The 23266-nt window shown below is 40.7% G+C and overlaps 1 protein-coding gene across 1 annotated transcript in view; it reads left to right on the top strand.

The window, feature by feature from the left end:
• Positions 1–23266, top strand: part of FBXL20 (F-box and leucine rich repeat protein 20) — a 658452-nt gene that overhangs the window by 400169 nt on the left and 235017 nt on the right. The window contains exons 8-9 of the mRNA XM_086924342.1: positions 2699–2825; positions 15926–16000. Of these exons, the coding sequence (XP_086780468.1) occupies positions 2699–2825; positions 15926–16000 (202 nt within the window). The remainder of the gene's footprint in view (positions 1–2698; positions 2826–15925; positions 16001–23266) is intronic.

Genomic DNA, 23266 nt, shown 5'->3' with positions numbered 1-23266 from the left:
ATGACCATGCGCAGTATTGTCCAAGGGAGGTGTCACCTATCTCGTGACTACAAAAGACTTCTTCCAAGAAGACAACAGCCTGCAATCATCCAAGCCCAACACCAGGTGGCGATCTATTGCTAAATGTAGGATTCTGCAGCTCTACATGCCAAGAACAGATGCATACTGGTAAGTAGCATTTTCCTTATTCTTACAGATGGTCTAAATTTGTCTCTTGGTGTGGGGAGAAGTCTGTTGACACTTTGAAAGCCCATTTATCTGATATACTACAGTTTGCTCTTTCTTTGGCGCAGCAAGGGTTGGCTGTTGCTACGGTAAAGGGTTATCTTTCGGCATTGTCGGCATTTCTCTGTTTGCCGGACCAGCCGTCTCTTTTCAAATCTCCTGTGGTTTTGAGGTTTCTGAAGGGCCTCACAAATAAGTTCCCTCCTACTCCTTTTATTGTACCTCAGTGGGACTTAAATCTTGTCTTAACTTACTTGATGGGTTCTCCCTTCGAACCCTTGCACAAGTGTCCCATGAGGATTTTGTCTTATAAGACAGTCTTCCTGGTTGCGATTACCTCGGCAAGGAGGGTAAGTGAGCTTCAAAGCTCTTAGTTCCAAGCCCCCATTCTTGACCATTCATGCTGAACGAATGGTTCTCAGGACCAGGGCTGCTTTTCTCCCTAAGGTGATGACTCCCTTCCACCTAGGTCAATCTATTACCCTTCCTACCTTTTATCCTCCCCCTCACCCTTCCAAGGAGGGAGACTACACCGTCTGGACCCCTAGAGGGCGGTTAGTTTTTATCTTGATAGAACTAAAAACTATCAAATGGATGACCAGCTCTTTGTTGGGTTTGCTGGCTGCAGGAAAGGAAGAGCAGTACATAAAAGGACTCTTTCAAGATGGATCATCCTCTGTATAAAGATCTGCTACTCTTTGGCCGGTAAGGATCCTCCAGAGGGTATAGGAGCTCACTATACTAGAGCTAAGTCTTCGACATCTGCTCTTTCAAGAGGTGTGCCGGTTGAGGACATTTGTAGAGCGGCGACTTGGGCCTCCCTCCACACTTTCGCAAAGCATTATTGCTTGGACACTGAGGTGAGGAGGGACGGCCACTTAGCGCGCTCTGTCCTCCAGGATTTTCTGGTGTAGATGAGTGGACACCCTCCTCCGGGAGTGGGGACTGCGGACTGCTGTGGGACTCTATTCACAAGGTGAGGAATCCACTGGCAGATGTATCTATCAGAAGAACAAGTTACTTACCTTCGGTAACGCTTTTTCTGGTAGATACAGTATCTGCCTGTGGATTCCTCACTGACCCACCTGCCTCCCCGTTGTCCACTCTTCTACACCAGAGTTACTGTAATGTATTTACTTAATTGTCAAGGAGTTTATTTCAAATGTTTTATTGCATTTGCTTCACACTGTGTGTGTTACCTTGATATTTGTACTGTGAATACTGTGTATATGTCTACTGTCATTGGTCTGTCCGTGTGCCTCGAAGGCACAGAAAAAAGGGCGGAACGGATGTCATCACGCCGGCGTGGGCCTATTGTAGTGTCGGTGACGTCAGCGGAGTCTCGTGCGATGCCGTGCGTCTATGACGTCGTCCACTTCGGCACAAAGCTACAAAAGAATTTTCGAATGTTGCTGACGCAAGGGGATATTCACAAGGTGAGGAATCCACAGGCAGATACTGTATCTACCAGAAAAAGCGTTACCGAAGGTAAGTAACTTGTTCTTCAGTCTCTGGGCAAAGTATGTTCTCTGTCGACAAAATCTCCAGGACCTAGCACACTAACTCACCAAGGCAAGTCTTGAAAAAACTCCAGACTTCATATTTATATGGGGGAGAAACATATGTTGGTCTGAAGGAAACAAAAGAAAATAGCCAAAGCAGGGCAGATCAAATAAATCCTCTTCAAAGGCAAATGGACCCTAAAGAATGAATTATCTCTCTGAATTCAACAGATTAAAACTATCAACCAAGAAATGTTACAAAAACATTCAACACATGTATTATTGCATTTGAGCTCTAATGTATTTTTTTTGTTGATGAAGTAAGTAAAAAACTAAACACACTGTTAATTAACATGCCTTTGAAATTCGGAGGTAATGAGTTCTTCACCTCTATGAACGAGCATGTTCCTGAAAGGTTTAAGGTAAGGAGGACTTCTGTACCACTTTAATATTAATATCTGTGGAAGCGCTCGGATTCGTTTTTTTCCAAACCTTTTTGTCCAGCAGCCAGTAAACAAAGGCGAGGGTCCCTACATGTATGTCTATGCCCCTGAAAGCAGTTACTTAATCAATGGATTCAACTTTTAAAGGTTCAAAAGTTCATTTCCTGTGGGATTGTACTGTGCTTGGTCATGACGGCCAGGCCTCTCTGGCTTCCGGTACCAATATCGAACAGCTGGTCCCTCTTTTATCCGGTCCTTGTTCTACAGCACCAGACATTTTTGCTTGCACACCTAAAACAATCCCAGGGCATGAGAAGTCTCCTGGAGTCTTGACCGCACTGCATTCTCCGAGGTTGTAGAGAATCATGCTCCTGCAGCATTCTATAGCGGTTTTAAGATATCAAGCACCAAGGGTGGTTTCGAACTTCAGTGTTAGGAATAATGTTTGAAAATAAACACACACTTGTCAGTGACGCTCTCTGGATTTGTAAATTGCTCTTAATTGTTTTGTTTTCTTCCTTCATTTAGTGAGGGTTGCCCGCTGCTGGAACAGCTGAACATCTCCTGGTGCGATCAAGTGACTAAAGATGGCATCCAGGCACTGGTCAAAGGCTGCGGGGGGCTGAAAGCTCTGTTTCTAAAAGGGTGTACACAGGTATGCAGCGTCATTTTAAGGACTTTTAGACTACAGGGGAACTCCCTCTTGGCATATTTAGATGTTTTCAGCGTTAGAAATTACACAGGCATTACAGGCCAAAATGTATTACACATCCAAAGAAATGGACTAGAGTGAAATATATGGAGGAGTTGTATGTTAGATAACATATTTGGGATATATTGGAGCTCCTTGAGGAACCTGATATGCTTATTACACATTTCCTAAATATTCTGAATGTTCAACGCAGGTAGATTTGTTTTAGAAGTATATTGACTTGTAAAATGTGCGCAGCTGAAAATTACTCCTTGTTGATGACACAGAAGGAGAGGCTCCTTGTTTCTACTGATGGGCTTTGATGTTATATATGCCTGCTTTCATACGACTTCCAGCTAGCCACATATATAAAATGAATAGGGTCTTCTTTACTCCCTCACTTAAGATGTTACTAAGACTCGGCATGATGACTTCTGTGCACCCCCACTTAATCATCACTGGAACCTGGGGACCCCCAATGGATCATTATTGGAAGCGGGGGCCCCAGCCTTGGCCTTTCCAATAATTTGAACCGAAAAACAATACATAAAAAATACTGAAATAACCATTCATCAAACAAATATCCAAATGAAGAAATATTTTATTCAACGCACAAACAAATATAAAAAACATTTTCATTTAAATGGGAAGGTTGGATCTTTGGATGAATTCAAATGAGGCCACTCATCGTCCATACTATATTCTGTTTGACACACTTACAACGCTCCCATGAATAAATGTGAGGCTACAAATTTAGTTTTTAGCTTCCAATTTCAAATTCCTTCACAGTTACAGTATGTTTTAAACTTTTAATTATGTATGAGTGTGGGTACTGCACACTGTATTTATATTTTTGACAAGATTAGTCCGGTACGAGTGCTACCTTTGATTAGTGCCTGCAACACTTAGTGAAACATGTATTTAGCCTGGCACCTGAAGGCTACCAGGGCTCTAGGGTGCACTCTTAAATGAGTTAACTCTTAGTATGCTTTTGACATTCAACTTATATTTTATTCCATTATTTATATGTTGTGTTTCACCTATGCATCAAACATATTCAAAATAATATTCAAATGACATTCATCTTTTTCAAAATTAAGTGAATTACATCACAACGTAATCAAACAGAAAATACAATATAAAGTACATCAACCCAATGCATTTCGGGACCATTAGGCCCCTTCGTCAGGGGTCTACGTAAACATACATAAGGAAAACCAAGGTTAGTAAAGAAGAAAGAAAAGGAAAAAAGAGAACAAGAGAACTCGTTACTCTCAATGCTTAGAGGTTTCACAGTTATATTAATATTATATCATTTACAATTTCTTGAATTTAATGAGATTATTACTCTCTTCATTTAGCTTTGGGAGCTATTTATCTGTACAAAGTGCGATATATTCACATTAATCTGATAGAGACATATAATACAATGCGTGCTTTGCTTAATTTAAAGCCTGCCTACCGTTATTCTGAAGAAAATTTTGAAGATATGCAGCTTGCCTATATTGAAAAAAATAAAAATAATAGGGTAACTTATTACTCCATTTGAAAAAAACAATATAGAAAATATGTCGAATTCCACCTTTTTATGATTACCTTACGAGCCTATATGTGGCACATTGGTCTCGCTTCAGTGTTCAGGACAAATAAAACTTTCTGGTGAAAAAAGAAACCAAATTAAAATCTGGTTTGTAAAAAAGTGTTGGTTCATTATATTTACAATGAGCCATTGTTTACCTCTCAATGCAGTATTGGTTACGTCATTCTTCTCTTTGTATAACCAGCTCCAAACAACCTATCGAAAAGGTGGAGAAGCTTATTTTAGTATGCTTGGTAGCTCAAACACGCTACCTAAAACCCGTTCGCTAACTGTTTGACAATTACTAACGCGTCTATCCAAACAATCCAAAGTGGCTTCTACCTGCGGTCCTAGGCGTAGGCGCTTCGGTTCCGCAGTCTGAGTTGGCAGCGTGGTCTGTAAAAATATGAACCACGTATTAGAAGATTGTTACCGGCGAAGCCGTAAAGATGCCCAAAGGCATTCAATCTTTCTACTTGAACGCTCACGCGTCTTACCGATATGTGCTCTGTCCTGCTGAGTTCTATGCTCGGTAGCTTCCTGTCGTCCACGGACTCGAAGTCCTACATCTATATTGGTCGGCAGTGTTTGCATAAAAATAAATAAAGGACTAGCGTATCTATTTGGGGCGGCCATATTTGAGAGTCTTTGAAGCATGTATGCTCGTAACTTCGGATCCTAGTGCGGATTTTAAGCAATTTTAATGGCTATTAGTTATGTGATCACGAACAGAAAAAATATTAATTGAAAACCAAAGAAAAGATGAGTAGTATAGAAAAAAGAAATCAGAAAGGTAGTCATTATGTTATTATGAAAAATAACATGTGGATTTGAAAGGCAATTGCTATGCAACACTCATATGTACAAAAAGATTTTTTTATATGCCTGCCTATTTACAATCTAAATCATGTGTGATTATTATATAAAAGATGTCTTATGATGATATGCTTCTATGTGTTTTTATAGAACCTTTGTGAGTGTACTTTATTATTCAAATCATCGCGGTGCCTGAATGCTCAGGGTATCAGATCCAGCCTTATTATATAGCTGTTTAAAGGAAACATATCATTTCCATTTTATCATTAAGCCCAGAAGGGACCAGTGTCTGTAACCTCCGTATCCAGTAAGCTTCTCGCTGGAGTAGGGTCTTTGCGTTGTCGAAGCCTAGTTTTTGTGGGACTTGCTCAACTATTTGAAATCTCAATTGAGCAATTGAGTGTCTATGTTCAGTCCAATGTTGCGCCAATGGGGACGTTGTGTTTTTAAGTCTTATGCGACTTTTGTGTTCCGTCAGCCTCACTTTTATTTTTCTATCTGTCTTTCCTACGTATAGGAGTCCGCATGGGCATTTGATGGTATAAATAACATGTTCAGAATTACAGGTAGTATTGTGCCTTAGTTGGATTTGTTCTCCGGTTCTTGGGTGCAGAATTATATTCCCTGTTATTACATTGTTGCAGTTTTTGCAATTGTGACATTTTGTTGTGCCTTTGTAAGTTGTTGGTCCAATGTCTTCCTTAGGTCTGCTGGGTTTACTGAGCATTTCTTTGAGGTTCTGGGCCCTTTTGTAGGCGAATAGAGGTTGTTCACTAAAGAGAGAACCAAAGTCTTTTTCGGCTTGTAAAATTTCCCATCTTTTGTTGACTATTTTCTTAATCTCCCAAGATGCTGTTGAATATTTTGTCACGAATACCATCCTTGTGTTTGTTTTCTTGGTTTTTTTTTGTAATAGTTCATCTCTCGGAATAGTTTTGATTTTTTCAACATGTGCCTCTAGCAGTTTTTTTGGGTATCCTCTTTCCAAATACCTCTGTTTTTGCTCCTCAATAGTTTTGTCACAAATCTCTGAATTTGACGTAATTCTCTTAATCCGCATGAACTGCGACACAGGTAAATTGTTGATTAAACTTGCAGGATGAAAGCTCCCATATAGTAGCGCATTGTTTTTGTCTGTAGGTTTCTTATAGACACTTGTGTGTATGGACTCATTCTTGATTTCAACTAGAACATCTAGAAATGGCAGAGCTTCAGCACTCATGCTGTATGTAAATTGAATTCGTGGATCAATAGTATTCAAATTTTGAATATTTTCAATGAGTTTAGCCTGTGATTCTTTCCAAATTATAAAGATGTCGTCTATATATCTTTTGTAGTAGACCAAGCCTACTTGCCACTCTGGGTGTTTCAAAACATGATCATCTTCAAATTTCGCCATGAAAACATTGGCATAGATACAGGCCCCAGGAAAGCCCATGGCTGTACCGTTTAGTTGTAGAAAGAAATCCTTTTGCCAGGTGAAATAACTATTTTCTAGACAAAATTCCAATAGTTGGATAACCATGCATTTGACTTCTTCTGGTTTTTCTCCCTTTTGCAGAGCCCATTCCATGGCTTCTAGACCCTGTTTGTGCGGTATAGATGTGTACAATGCTGTGACATCTATTGTACAAATTGTCCATTCACTTGCTGATTTAGCATCAATGGTTTTGAGATTTCTTAAAAAATCAGAAGTGTCTTCCAAATATGTGGGCCATTGTTGTATGAACGACTGCATATGGCTGTCAATGAAAATGCCTAAGTTCTCAAATATTGAAGAACAGCCAGACACTATAGGTCTGAATGGTGGGTTGTACAGATCTTTATGTATTTTTGGCAAGAAGTAAATTCTCGGCCTCCTTGGATAGATTTGTCTCAGATAACGCTTAACTGTTGGGTTGATCCAGTTTAGTTCTTCAGCTCTATTTAGTATTTTGTCCAAAGTTTGCGCTATCATTGCTGTCGGATCATTACTCAATTTAGCATATGTTGTTACATCATTTACATGCTCTGTACCTTTTTGTTGATAAAATGTAGAATCCATTATCACGAGACCCCCTCCTTTGTCCGCTTTCTGGATAGTGATTGCAGGATTTTTGGCTAATGTTTGTAAAGCACTGTATTCAGCCTTGGTTAGGTTATTTAGTTTTCTTTTGAAATGTATTTTGCTTAGGTCCGCCTTGACTAATGTTTCGAAGGTGTCAAGTGTTTTGTGTGAAATAGGAGCTAAAAAAGTGCTCTTTGGTTTGAACTTGATATCTTCATTATCCTCAGTTCGTATCGGGTTCACTATCGTGAAAAAGTGCTTGAGCCTTAATGAACGCATGAATTTAAAAAACGCGACTTCTGTTTCTAGCTCATTCGTTTGGTAGGTGCTTACAAATGATGTTCCTTTGTTCAGTAGGTCTCTTTCAAATGGCGTCAAAGGATACTCTGATATATTTATCACGAGGCTTTGGTCTGACTCCTTAAACTCGCTTTCCTTTGTTTTTCCTTTTCCTTTTCCTCGTCTCGTTTTTTGTCTGCCTGTGTTATTGTAGCCTGGTCTGGTGGTTTGCTGGCCTGGGGGCCTATCTCTAAAAAAGGGTCCGACATGGGAATTGTACTGCTTGTGGTATCTGTTGAAGTTGATGGGGCGGTTTGTTGTTTTGTTAGAGGTTGCCTTGATGTACTAGTATCACTGTCTGAAACACCACTCTCATCCGATGTTGTTGGTTGCTGCTTTTTGCTTGTATATCTTCTTTTTGCATAGACCTCTGCCCAGGTGTAAGCTTCGTTGAGCTTATAGTCAATCGTGTCACGTTTGAATTTTCGTAATTTCATTTCTTGAAGCTCTTTTCCGTACTTATCAAGTTTTATGTCCAAATCTGCTAGAAATTTGTCCCAAGGCTCTTTTTCCATTCGTGTTCCTAAATCCGTTTTGATGTTGTATATTTCTTCTTCCAACTCATTGATGATTCTTGATAATTCTTCCACTAGTAGCAAGATTAAATCGAGCGAACATTTATTCAAAATACAAAACCACTTTTCCATAAATTGCGGGTTATTGTTAAGTCTATATAACATCGGTCTAATGGCTAGTCTGAGTCCTCTGGGTATTCGTCTCACGCGCTGATATTGAATTAGCGTGGAGGCGTGTAGCCGTTGGTTTAACTCCCGTTTTGTTAAATATTCAAGTTGTTTCAATTGCTGTGTAACTGATCCGCTCTTCGCAGTTACCTCAGATGAGGCAGACTCAATTTATAAATTGATCAAGGAAACTAAAACTTTTGATGCGAAGAGCGGATCAGTTACACAGCAATTGAAACAACTTGAATATTTAACAAAACGGGAGTTAAACCAACGGCTACACGCCTCCACGCTAATTCAATATCACCGCGTGAGACGAATACCCAGAGGACTCAGACTAGCCATTAGACCGATGTTATATAGACTTAACAATAACCCGCAATTTATGGAAAAGTGGTTTTGTATTTTGAATAAATGTTCGCTCGATTTAATCTTGCTACTAGTGGAAGAATTATCAAGAATCATCAATGAGTTGGAAGAAGAAATATACAACATCAAAACGGATTTAGGAACACGAATGGAAAAAGAGCCTTGGGACAAATTTCTAGCAGATTTGGACATAAAACTTGATAAGTACGGAAAAGAGCTTCAAGAAATGAAATTACGAAAATTCAAACGTGACACGATTGACTATAAGCTCAACGAAGCTTACACCTGGGCAGAGGTCTATGCAAAAAGAAGATATACAAGCAAAAAGCAGCAACCAACAACATCGGATGAGAGTGGTGTTTCAGACAGTGATACTAGTACATCAAGGCAACCTCTAACAAAACAACAAACCGCCCCATCAACTTCAACAGATACCACAAGCAGTACAATTCCCATGTCGGACCCTTTTTTAGAGATAGGCCCCCAGGCCAGCAAACCACCAGACCAGGCTACAATAACACAGGCAGACAAAAAACGAGACGAGGAAAAGGAAAAGGAAAAACAAAGGAAAGCGAGTTTAAGGAGTCAGACCAAAGCCTCGTGATAAATATATCAGAGTATCCTTTGACGCCATTTGAAAGAGACCTACTGAACAAAGGAACATCATTTGTAAGCACCTACCAAACGAATGAGCTAGAAACAGAAGTCGCGTTTTTTAAATTCATGCGTTCATTAAGGCTCAAGCACTTTTTCACGATAGTGAACCCGATACGAACTGAGGATAATGAAGATATCAAGTTCAAACCAAAGAGCACTTTTTTAGCTCCTATTTCACACAAAACACTTGACACCTTCGAAACATTAGTCAAGGCGGACCTAAGCAAAATACATTTCAAAAGAAAACTAAATAACCTAACCAAGGCTGAATACAGTGCTTTACAAACATTAGCCAAAAATCCTGCAATCACTATCCAGAAAGCGGACAAAGGAGGGGGTCTCGTGATAATGGATTCTACATTTTATCAACAAAAAGGTACAGAGCATGTAAATGATGTAACAACATATGCTAAATTGAGTAATGATCCGACAGCAATGATAGCGCAAACTTTGGACAAAATACTAAATAGAGCTGAAGAACTAAACTGGATCAACCCAACAGTTAAGCGTTATCTGAGACAAATCTATCCAAGGAGGCCGAGAATTTACTTCTTGCCAAAAATACATAAAGATCTGTACAACCCACCATTCAGACCTATAGTGTCTGGCTGTTCTTCAATATTTGAGAACTTAGGCATTTTCATTGACAGCCATATGCAGTCGTTCATACAACAATGGCCCACATATTTGGAAGACACTTCTGATTTTTTAAGAAATCTCAAAACCATTGATGCTAAATCAGCAAGTGAATGGACAATTTGTACAATAGATGTCACAGCATTGTACACATCTATACCGCACAAACAGGGTCTAGAAGCCATGGAATGGGCTCTGCAAAAGGGAGAAAAACCAGAAGAAGTCAAATGCATGGTTATCCAACTATTGGAATTTTGTCTAGAAAATAGTTATTTCACCTGGCAAAAGGATTTCTTTCTACAACTAAACGGTACAGCCATGGGCTTTCCTGGGGCCTGTATCTATGCCAATGTTTTCATGGCGAAATTTGAAGATGATCATGTTTTGAAACACCCAGAGTGGCAAGTAGGCTTGGTCTACTACAAAAGATATATAGACGACATCTTTATAATTTGGAAAGAATCACAGGCTAAACTCATTGAAAATATTCAAAATTTGAATACTATTGATCCACGAATTCAATTTACATACAGCATGAGTGCTGAAGCTCTGCCATTTCTAGATGTTCTAGTTGAAATCAAGAATGAGTCCATACACACAAGTGTCTATAAGAAACCTACAGACAAAAACAATGCGCTACTATATGGGAGCTTTCATCCTGCAAGTTTAATCAACAATTTACCTGTGTCGCAGTTCATGCGGATTAAGAGAATTACGTCAAATTCAGAGATTTGTGACAAAACTATTGAGGAGCAAAAACAGAGGTATTTGGAAAGAGGATACCCAAAAAAACTGCTAGAGGCACATGTTGAAAAAATCAAAACTATTCCGAGAGATGAACTATTACAAAAAAAACCCAAGAAAACAAACACAAGGATGGTATTCGTGACAAAATATTCAACAGCATCTTGGGAGATTAAGAAAATAGTCAACAAAAGATGGGAAATTTTACAAGCCGAAAAAGACTTTGGTTCTCTCTTTAGTGAACAACCTCTATTCGCCTACAAAAGGGCCCAGAACCTCAAAGAAATGCTCAGTAAACCCAGCAGACCTAAGGAAGACATTGGACCAACAACTTACAAAGGCACAACAAAATGTCACAATTGCAAAAACTGCAACAATGTAATAACAGGGAATATAATTCTGCACCCAAGAACCGGAGAACAAATCCAACTAAGGCACAATACTACCTGTAATTCTGAACATGTTATTTATACCATCAAATGCCCATGCGGACTCCTATACGTAGGAAAGACAGATAGAAAAATAAAAGTGAGGCTGACGGAACACAAAAGTCGCATAAGACTTAAAAACACAACGTCCCCATTGGCGCAACATTGGACTGAACATAGACACTCAATTGCTCAATTGAGATTTCAAATAGTTGAGCAAGTCCCACAAAAACTAGGCTTCGACAACGCAAAGACCCTACTCCAGCGAGAAGCTTACTGGATACGGAGGTTACAGACACTGGTCCCTTCTGGGCTTAATGATAAAATGGAAATGATATGTTTCCTTTAAACAGCTATATAATAAGGCTGGATCTGATACCCTGAGCATTCAGGCACCGCGATGATTTGAATAATAAAGTACACTCACAAAGGTTCTATAAAAACACATAGAAGCATATCATCATAAGACATCTTTTATATAATAATCACACATGATTTAGATTGTAAATAGGCAGGCATATAAAAAAATCTTTTTGTACATATGAGTGTTGCATAGCAATTGCCTTTCAAATCCACATGTTATTTTTCATAATAACATAATGACTACCTTTCTGATTTCTTTTTTCTATACTACTCATCTTTTCTTTGGTTTTCAATTAATATTTTTTCTGTTCGTGATCACATAACTAATAGCCATTAAAATTGCTTAAAATCCGCACTAGGATCCGAAGTTACGAGCATACATGCTTCAAAGACTCTCAAATATGGCCGCCCCAAATAGATACGCTAGTCCTTTATTTATTTTTATGCAAACACTGCCGACCAATATAGATGTAGGACTTCGAGTCCGTGGACGACAGGAAGCTACCGAGCATAGAACTCAGCAGGACAGAGCACATATCGGTAAGACGCGTGAGCGTTCAAGTAGAAAGATTGAATGCCTTTGGGCATCTTTACGGCTTCGCCGGTAACAATCTTCTAATACGTGGTTCATATTTTTACAGACCACGCTGCCAACTCAGACTGCGGAACCGAAGCGCCTACGCCTAGGACCGCAGGTAGAAGCCACTTTGGATTGTTTGGATAGACGCGTTAGTAATTGTCAAACAGTTAGCGAACGGGTTTTAGGTAGCGTGTTTGAGCTACCAAGCATACTAAAATAAGCTTCTCCACCTTTTCGATAGGTTGTTTGGAGCTGGTTATACAAAGAGAAGAATGACGTAACCAATACTGCATTGAGAGGTAAACAATGGCTCATTGTAAATATAATGAACCAACACTTTTTTACAAACCAGATTTTAATTTGGTTTCTTTTTTCACCAGAAAGTTTTATTTGTCCTGAACACTGAAGCGAGACCAATGTGCCACATATAGGCTCGTAAGGTAATCATAAAAAGGTGGAATTCGACATATTTTCTATATTGTTTTTTTCAAATGGAGTAATAAGTTACCCTATTATTTTTATTTTTTTCAATATAGGCAAGCTGCATATCTTCAAAATTTTCTTCAGAATAACGGTAGGCAGGCTTTAAATTAAGCAAAGCACGCATTGTATTATATGTCTCAATCAGATTAATGTGAATATATCGCACTTTGTACAGATAAATAGCTCCCAAAGCTAAATGAAGAGAGTAATAATCTCATTAAATTCAAGAAATTGTAAATGATATAATATTAATATAACTGTGAAACCTCTAAGCATTGAGAGTAACGAGTTCTCTTGTTCTCTTTTTTCCTTTTCTTTCTTCTTTACTAACCTTGGTTTTCCTTATGTATGTTTACGTAGACCCCTGACGAAGGGGCCTAATGGTCCCGAAATGCATTGGGTTGATGTACTTTATATTGTATTTTCTGTTTGATTACGTTGTGATGTAATTCACTTAATTTTGAAAAAGATGAATGTCATTTGAATATTATTTTGAATATGTTTGATGCATAGGTGAAACACAACATATAAATAATGGAATAAAATATAAGTTGAATGTCAAAAGCATACTAAGAGTTAACTCATTTAAGAGTGCACCCTAGAGCCCTGGTAGCCTTCAGGTGCCAGGCTAAATACATGTTAAACTTTTAATTGGCACATTTGGCTTCTTTATTTATCGCTTTATTAATTTGTTAATATTCTTTAATTTTCTAAGCAGTCACAAGCCCTCAGGGGTCCCTGGACCACAGGATAAGAACCACTGGTCTATATAATTATTTAAAACTGTGTTGGATTTCAGACCGTGATTGCACTAGTCCTATATAATTATTTAGAACTGTGTTGGATTTAAGACAGTGATTGTATGGCAGATATACAGGGGTGGGGTTGAATATTTTGTAGTTGTGGAATGCATAGTAGTGGTCTGAGTGTTATGCCTGTTCCCAGTTCACACCTATGGCTGGTCGAGGCCGATTTGACTACATATTAGTGGAAAGCTTTAGTTCACGTTATATGCTCCCAATCTAGAGAACAAATCTATGTCAGTAGTTCTACAATTTATACAGAGTTGTGTCCAACAGGAGAATTTTTCAAGCTTTACAAATACGGCTGCCCTCAAACATATAGGTATTTTACTGGCTCAAGCAACAATCCTTCAGGGTGCTAAGATTTTATAGGCATACTATTCAAAGCTTGACTTTGGCTTACAGAGATTTTAGAGACTGCGGTGATTCACAGTTTTCTCAAGCTTTTTCACTGCTGTTTTAAAATTTTGTGGAGAGGCAGTAGCCTGAATGTGGGTTGTTAAAAAGTTCCAGTGCAGTGGGCCTAGATGATCGAAAGATTGGAACTTGGAGGCGGTGCATGGTGGTTTAGGTGTACCTAGGAGGTTGAAGTCAGTGTGGGCCGTAGGTTTTAAGCAGGTGTTTATCAAGATAGTTTATCAGACAGGTAGTTTGGAGCCATACCATTTACTGCTTAGAAAGTGTGTCAGTAGTTTCTGTAATTTTCCGTAATAATACGTTCATGGTAGTGAGGCAACCAGCTGGACAGCAGTATGCTGAGGTGCACAGGTGTGCCTGGTTAAATTATACAGAGTTGTGTGGTTACGTTTAAGACTTTGTCTAGTGGAGTGAAGGAATAGTTGGAGGAAGCCAACTTGAAGACTATTGTATTGGTCCTCTGGGCTGAATTATTAGTGTTTTTACGGTGTTAAAACATTTCTTATCTCATTCATAAATGGTTTGGATATTGCTATAATTCAGTAATTTGAAACATGCTGAAGTAGCTGTATTTGTCATAAAGACTAGAAGAGGCTTGAGCATATACAAATGCTTAACTGTTGTCTGAAGAGTTATGCACTGTTACTGCACATTTTGTATTATATTTGTAATCCTGCCTAATCCAAGTAGTACCTTCGTAAAAAATATAAATACATCTGAGACGGCGTTGTGGGAGTAATCAAGAGGAAAAGGTATATAAATTTACCTTGGATAAAGAGAGGGGCCTTTTAGTTTCATATCAATGTCTTTCCAAGGAATGCTTCTATTTTGATGATTTGCAATACGAGAGGTTTTCACAAAGCTTCAATGCGTTTCCTTCAATAAAAGTTTTACTATCGCAAATGAACATGTTAAATATTACATATCTTCTTGTACTTCTCCTTCAGTCGCATATAGTATTCTTTTTTGGCTCTCTATAATAACAAGATCTCGGGGACAACCTGTTTCTAGCACTGTTCCATTATATTGTATCTCTGACCAATATCGCAGTTGTTAAATTGTTAGTTTTACCTTTTTTAAAGACAGTTTGAAAGAGGGGGATAGGTTTCAGAGTTTTTGCCCTAGCAGAGAGAACAAAACATTGCAGAGTTTGTTACCAGCTATAACGTTTGGGCACGGTCTTGAGTCATGGCAGCTACACAAGCATCTGTTTAAACATGATTTACAGGTGCTCTTGTAAATGTTGATTCAACTATGTATAACTCTAATGTCTTCTAACGTACTCCTTCCCTATGTAAATTGTTATGCTCTCCAGAGATCCATCTGCGTGGTGTATCTATATAGCCATAGAAAAAAACAGTAAAATTAAATAATTGAAGAAAGGTGCCATGTATCTAATCTTATACAATGCAGTCCAGGAATCTATTATGCTAGGACCTATCTCGTATGTGTTCTGTTCTACTGTACTATGATTTTGTTAAATACACAAGCAACACGAAGTTCAGTATGCACCCACCAATATTCATGGCCTCAAAAAGGGTCTTTATATGCAGGTAGATTCGTATGGCTTACACCGGACATATGGCAGCTATTCCAACTAGAGGCTTATCAATGCAAGATTTGTTAAAGATCATAAAGCTTTATTATACTTTACCATAAGCACTTGAATTGCATATGACCACAGTCCGTATATGGACATTCTCCAAACATGGCTTATTTAAAACAGTATATAGACTCCTCAAAAAACTGTATAGTTGCTGGGTCTACAGAAACAATAAAATGACACACACAACTTTCCCTAAATTGATATTGTTTTTTTCGGCGTGTGAACCCTCTTCCACACATAATGACTTTGTGAAGGCCATGTAACATTATAGCATATGAACTGTGTGCAGACGTGGTCCAAGGGGACATTGACCATCGTTAATGTCAGTCTTGCGACCGTGGAGAAGGGGCATTTATTAGGGGGCAGGTTTAAACTTGAAGGATCCTAGCCATCTCTCCCGTTTGAGTTGACAAAAGTCTCTTGTATGTTCTACTTTTGGAAACTAAGTATGTATTTACGTTGCCTGTAAGTTGTTTTTTTTCTTCTTGACTCATTGCCTTTTACCTGTTCCCAGCTGGAAGACGAAGCATTAAAACACATTGGAGCTCATTGCCCTGAACTTGTGACATTAAACCTGCAGACCTGTTCAGTAAGTGTTAATGCTTCTTGTCTGTCACCCCAGCACATAGACTTCATGTTTAATCATTGTGTCATTGATTGCGCAAAGCTTTCGCTATGAATAGGCACTTGTATTGATTGGCCTTTGTAATTCAGATGTACTGTTTTGTGTCTGTATGCTTTCTCTTCTGCCAGTGTTTAGAAGCGGTTCACTTTTTGTAAACCTTAATATTATTGTTTTTCCTGCATTTTTAATCAGAACTTTTCTAGGTTCAGGTACCTGCATAATCTCCTTCATGGAACCGTTCTAATTGCTGGATAGCCTCATCTATTCGCCGGATAGAAGAGCACTTAAAAATAATATTTAAATATACATTATAGACACAAACATGCATACACACTTTTATTATATTTTACTCCATAGAAAATTTTGTGTGTGTACCCTTATTGTTGTCCCAATTTTCACAAAACATCGGATAGAAACCTTTTAAAACTCACACCTTAAGTAGAGCAACTTTGGCGCAGATTGGTCACATGTTTTGAAAGTTAGAAAGAAGGCAGTGAAGAGTTCCTAAACTTTTTGCTTTTCAAATTGTCATTCATTTTTAGATGGAACACTTTAATTATGCAAAACTTGAAACTGGTGGGTTGTTACCAGCAGAGACTTTTTAAGGGCTTAAAGGGTCCAAATTAGCCACTTCATCCTTGTGCATGGCGAAGTGAGTAAGGGATAAAATTACATGATACTATAAAAAATGAAATAGGAATACTGTTACAACAATGCCCTTAATCCCTTTTCAGAGATTGTTAGTTACCCAAAAGCAATGACTTCATTTACTTTATGTATTGAGCGGGGTTATGCAGGACTACAATAACCTTTCAGATTCAGCGCTGGTGCATTGAACTAAGTTCACCTGGGTCACCCATGGCTGGGAAATCAAACCTTGTACAGCTATGCCAGAGTCATAGCTTATACAACAATGCTACTGCAACAAACAGGTGGGATAGAGGGTCCTGAGCCAGGAGGTCTTGCACCTCTGGTACTGGCTGGACACTCAGGGCATTTTTCTGGTGGCGCCGTACCTCTCAATATCTTTAAACGCCAGTACAGACAAACTCAGCCGATGTGCATTGTCTAAAGTTTGCGCGTTGGAGTTCCCAAGGCAGTCCTCCCTCGGAGACTCCTTCCACCAGCACTGCAGGTTTGGCCTTTCCACCCCTAGCTGTCCTACCCAGAGTACTAAAGAAGGGGTCAGGCCCAAGTCATCCAAGTGGTGCTACACTGGGCAAAGAGAGGGTTCCACCCGAAACTTCTAGCCATGCGCATATGTCCTTTCATCCGGCTGCCTGTTCAGGAGGATCTCCTGTTGCAGCAGCAGGGGTGAGTCTTGCACCTGGACAAACTATACTTCCTTGCTTGGATATTGAGTGGGAACAGCTTGACTTTTGATCTTCCCATAAGTGGTTGGTGTCATCCTAGCAACCTTGTGTCCATCAAACAAATCTGTTTAGGCAGGATGCTGGAAGAAGTTTGTATTCTGGTGGACTTGAAGTATTCGATCCATGAATGCACAGATTTTGAATGTTTTCATGTTTTGTTTACTAGCCCAGCCAGGCCTTGCTGTGACCACAGTTAAAGGTGATAGCTCAGCCCTTTCGGTTTTCTTATGTTTACTTGAACAGCCTTCCTTCAAGTCACTGGCTGTGATGAGGTTTTTGAAGGGGCTGTCCAATAGGTTTCCACCAACTTCGTTTGTGATGCTATGGTGAGATCTTAGTTTGGTCCTCACCAACCCGATGTACACACCATTCAAACTCATGCACAGCTATCAACTTCGCCTTCTTACCATCAAGATGGCATTCCTTATAGCCTTAATATTTACCAGGAAAGTGAGCCAACTCCAGGCATTATCTGTGGTACCATCATATACATCCTGCTTTTCAGACAAACTTGTCCTCTTGACGAAAGCTGCATTTCTGCCCAATGTAGTCATGCCCTTCTACTTAGGACAATCCATCACCTTGATGGCCTACTGCATACTGCCTTCTCTCCTAAGAGAAAACCGTTTCATTGACCCAAAAAGGGCCCGCAGCTTCTACGTTGATCGGACCAGAGATTACCTCTTTATGACCAACTTTTTGACTGCGCAAAACGCAAAGCTGTGCAAAAGAGGAACGTCTCCAGACCGATTGTTATATGCATTTAGATCTGCTATGGGCTAGCCAAATAAGCAGCCAGTAGAAGGCCTGTGTGCTCATTCCACCAGAGCAAAGGCTGCTACCACTGCATTGGCATGCAGTTTTCCAGTCATGGACTTTTATCAGGCTTCTACATTACTGCCTGGATAGCTTGGTCCATTGAGACAGCCACTTTGCCCGATCTGTCCTGCAGGATTGCTGGTCTGTCATTCCACACACTCACCCCTAGAGGGAGGTCTAGTTCTACTTTTTTGGTATTCGTTCGCAAGATAAGGATTCTGCAGTTAGAAGTGTGTCAGAAGAACAGGTTACTTATCTTTGTTAAGGCCTTTTCTAGTAGAAAATATAACCACAGATTTTTCACTGACCCTTCCTCCTCTCCTGTCTGTGAAACAGGCTCATCCAGTCCATTAATAAGATGCCAATCTAAAATATCTGCACACTGATTTCAACGGCTCCGAGTCTGAAGACGCAGGCAGAGATCAGAAAGAAACTCACATCAGCGCGCTGAGGTGGCGTATATATCTGGAGGCCTGACGTCCTATTAGGAGTGGATGAAACCGATATGGAACCTATGATGCCACCTGTCGTCACACGAGGGAATTGCTTTAAAGTTTTCGGATCCAGTTTGGCACCTGGGGAAATTCGCTAGTTGAGGAATTTGTTTTTTCTTACCTGAACCAGTTAACTGTAAAATGTTTGTACATGCCTACAGCCCATTTACATTTTGTTAGCAGGTATAAAGTATTTCATCCATTTTTATGGCCTTTTAGAGCCTGCAGAGACTGGGTTGGATTTGGATTTCTTATTAACTAGTGGCCTAGGGTAGTTTGGTCTGTTTGATGTATTGTTTGGGCGTAGTAGCTATATAGTTGTTTGCATAATTTGTAAAGTAGTGGACAGTTATCCAGCCTACCATGTTCAATGCTGTTGAAAGCCATGATTTGCAGCTATACAGTTATGGAAATTTGTTGTGCATGTAGTTAAGTTTCTGTAGTGTCTTCTGATGGTTCTGGGGGTTGAGTTTCTGTCAGGAGTGAAAGGTTTTTGAAGTCGTTTAGCCATCCATTCTTGTGCACCCTAGGTTATGATGTTGGATTGTGTTCTCTTGTTTTCGCTAATAAAGGTTGCATGAGTAATTGAGCTTTTGAGGTGCTAGTGCTTTACCAACTATGCCTTTGGTTGAGCATTGTGCCTGTGGTAGAGTCAGAAGGTCTGTCTAGTTCCATGAATAGTTCTGTTTTTCTATCGTTTCCTTTCCCAGTATAACTTGCGTTGTTTTATTGAATTTTAAGTTCTGTCTGGAGTCCCATGATAGACGACTGAATGACATGTGAGATGTATTGTTATTTTATTTTGTTTTAGTTTGTGTATTCTAATGCACTGCAAGCCACCCTGTTGTAGTCTAAGAGCACTTTGTTTCAGAATCATAGATACAGGAGGTTGTCTGTTAATGTCGATGAACATGAGAAGCCATCTACAGTAAACTATGGTTCAAATATTGAGTTCATTAATCATGTATGCAGGTGGAAAAATCTTGGATAACACCTGACTTCTGGGTGAATAGAAGGTGTGATGGAGTAGCTGTCTTTAAGCATCTAACTGTGGTTTGATGTGTATAATGGGCTGACTGATGTTTGAATGGGGCATACCCTGCCGGCAAGTGCTGTTGGTTTCCCCCTAATAAAGACCGAAAGGCAGGGTTGCCATTAGGATGATGATTAGTTTGCCAGCATAGAACATCGTAAGCACTAGTGGAAAATGTCTATAGGAAGTAAAATTGGAGAGTAGGCATCTCAGTCATCAGGCTGATATGTTTTAATAACGTAAAATTAGCATTTCAATCCAATTTAGACTGTATGTGACTAAGTTATAATGACGATATTAAAACCTTTACTCTTCCATAACCACACTTAAGTAACAATTTTTATTCCGACCCACTAATAGCCCCTTCTTCCATTGTAACGTGCAGGTGGAGCCCAGGAAGGTATTTCCCCAACAGCTTCCTTATTCAGGCAGGAGACATAAGACCTCCCAGTACTATACCCACGAAGACCAAATCCTCTGGCATATTGGCAACGTCTGGCCTTGTACACTGCCTCCTCTGCTAATGCACATCTGTTCATGCCTCCCTTCCATTTGACGGTGGTTGTAGGTGCAGCATTATGCTATTTCTTTGCTGTATCTCTCTTGGTAATTGGGTACCTTAATCCTGCTAGTAAGCATGCACTCCAGCCTCCCTCCCAGCCATCTATAATCCCCAGTAAAGCCAACTTGAGGTTTATAAGATCATTTCCTATCCCAGCTCCCTCTCCAAATGTGTATGTATTGTGCACCAGTATTAGACCATGACAGTGCATTGCCATGTAACATGCACAAAAGTGCCCTCTGTGTTGTTACAGTGCCAACACGCAGCCAGTGGAGCCTTGCTTATCTGCCACAGCCTAGCGGGATAGAAATATACATGGTGTAGATACTTAAATGGTATGAGTGAGTCTGGCCGATATAGCCAGAAGCATGTGGCCAATATGGCTTTAGTCCAGTTGTCGTCATCCTCAGTCATCAGGTTAATTGAAGTAGAGGAATGCAAAGAGTTCAATCAAGCGCAGGCAAGTTGTAGCATAGACTTAATTTGGGTCATAGACAAAATAATCTGCCAAAAGTAGTGTTTGATACTCTGCTGCACAAATGTAAGGAAATGGGGTGTATTGTATGGTGTGGTTGTGATACCTCATCGTTTAATACACTTCTAATCCCTTTAGGACCAGTCAGTCTACGTGTGTTAAACCTTAGCTCAACCATGAGTATCTGTGACTTTGAGCAGTCGGGCTTCTACAAAGAAACAAGTGTAAAGCATTTAATCCGCACCAAACCAATTGAAGAAGAAAGAATCACGACTGTCAAGAAATCTGACACCAATTTAGGAAAACTTTAAAAAAATGTTTTTCGATTTTTTTATGGACACTAAAATGAACAAAGCCCCTGGTTGATTCCGGAGGTACAGATTTTTAAAGGAGCAATAAATCAGTACTTTTCACCTAACCGTGAACAAGCATTTTTCAAATTCATTGAATTTGATACAAACTTTTGCAGTAAAAAGTTACATCAAGGATAAATGTGTGTAGGAAAGTGCCCCATTTTGCATGGTTGCCCCCACTTTTTGCATACTATTGATGTACTTTCACATGGTGTGCCCTGGGGTGCTTCCAACCAGGTACCCAGGGCTTATGCTCTTTCTCTATACTGTACTGTTGCAAAACCCAATTGGCAACTCTCTGGCCACATGCAAGTCCCTTGTAAGAAGTACCCTAGGTACCAAGGGCACTGTGACCAGGCAAGGCCTCTAAGGGCTTCAGCACTTATTGTTCCGCCTTAGGGGCCCTGTACCTTAACACACAAACACTGCAGTTGCAGGCTGCGTGTTTTGGTGCAGTATCAAAATGGCACACATCCCTGTATGCCATACCTACAATCCACTGCCCTGGCTTAGGTAAGCCACCCCTCTCGCTGGGAGCACTATACCAGTGGTGAGGATACAGGTGTAGGAGCCCTGTACCTCTACAGTGCCAAAGTCCATTCTTAGACATAGGAAGTGCAGCAAAGCCATAGAGAGTATATGGTATGGGAGTTTGTCATTACAAACTACGCAGCACCATAATCACTGTACTGAAAACTGAGAAGTGTGGTATCAAAAATGTACTCAAACGGCATCCTAGAGATGCCCCTGAAAAACGACCTAACTCTAGTGTCGTGGCTGCTCGCCAGCTGCCACCCTAAGACCTGTTTCTGGGCGCCTGGGTCGAGAGCCTGCCGCTACCGGGGTCCTGAAACAAAGCACATCCTGGGATGAGGTGCCAAGCCTCCTCCCCCAGGATGGGCAAGGGTCCATGAAGGGGAGGCTTCAAAGACCTGCCGCCTTCGTGAGCTACGCTAACCATTTGCTGCTCCCAGCAACTGGCCTCCATCAGTTCTGACCCCCTCTTTGGGCAGGGGAATCATCAGGAAAACCAAGTTAGGAGGAGAGGTGTGCCCACCTTGGACAACCCCTCCCCCTTCCCCCCCTCATGTGGGGGAGGCAAAGTGAAGCACACTTCTCAGTCCCCTCCATCTTGGAGATACAGGGATCCAAACAATTAAGAGGAGGCTCATGACATAATAGGGGATGTACCCACCCCAAGGAAGGGACCCATTGGTCCCAACCTGTAAATGCTCTAAATTTTGTATTCAGAGGCAATCCTGAACCTTGCCTCCTCAGACCAGAAGAATCAAGAAGGACCGAAGAGCGGAGCAGAAGGAAGAGGGGGACACCAACTGACTTGGCCCCAGCTCTACTGACCTTTTCCCAACCTTGACCTGCTCCAGGTGTGTCCAGCAGCCCCCAAAAACCCAGAGGACCTGCCCTGCTTCCCCAACCAGACTTTGTCTCCCGTGAGCACCGGATTTGCTCACCAACAGACTCTGGCTGCTGCCAAATCTGTGAGTCTGCACCACTCTGCACCCGACGCCCACAGCTCACATTCGAGTGGCCCAACACCCAGAGGAGGTCTCCCCGGCAATCCTAACCTGGAATCAGGTGATCCCTGACTTACCTTAAGTCTCCAACCGATGCCTGCAACCCATTTCTGGAGGATCCCCCGACTGCAACCAGAGCCTGTAAAAAAAACCTGATGTCAAAAGACACTTCCACTCTACGTCCTACGGCCTTTGGTGGCCCAACTGACGGTGTCCTGACATCCCCACTTGCCTCTCCAACTGGTGGTCGCCTCCAGAAGATCTTTGTCCTGAGCCTGCCTTGTTTGTTGCAACCAGAGAATCTCAATTGAAAACCACAGGCCAACGGACACCAAAACAGCACCCTGCACAAGGGCTGCCCCTGTGCCGCTATGCGTGCACCTTGTGTGCTAAATCGGATCCCCCAGTGCCCTGATCTTAAGTCCTGTAGCTTTACTTCCACAACCTTGTGGCCTACTTGTGAGCAGCCACCAACCGGAGGTCCCCTATCCCCTATTGCAGTGGTTCCCAAACTTGTTTGACCTGCGGCTCCCTTGACCAATTGGCCTCCAGGTGCGGCTCCCCATATATTAATTTTTTTGGGCGG

This window comes from Lissotriton vulgaris, chromosome 5, assembly GCF_964263255.1.
Source record: "Lissotriton vulgaris chromosome 5, aLisVul1.2, whole genome shotgun sequence".
Classification (NCBI taxonomy): Eukaryota; Metazoa; Chordata; class Amphibia; order Caudata; family Salamandridae; genus Lissotriton; species Lissotriton vulgaris.
The sequence above is the reverse complement of the archived record's forward strand: the minus strand, read 5'-3'. Positions and strand labels throughout refer to the sequence as shown.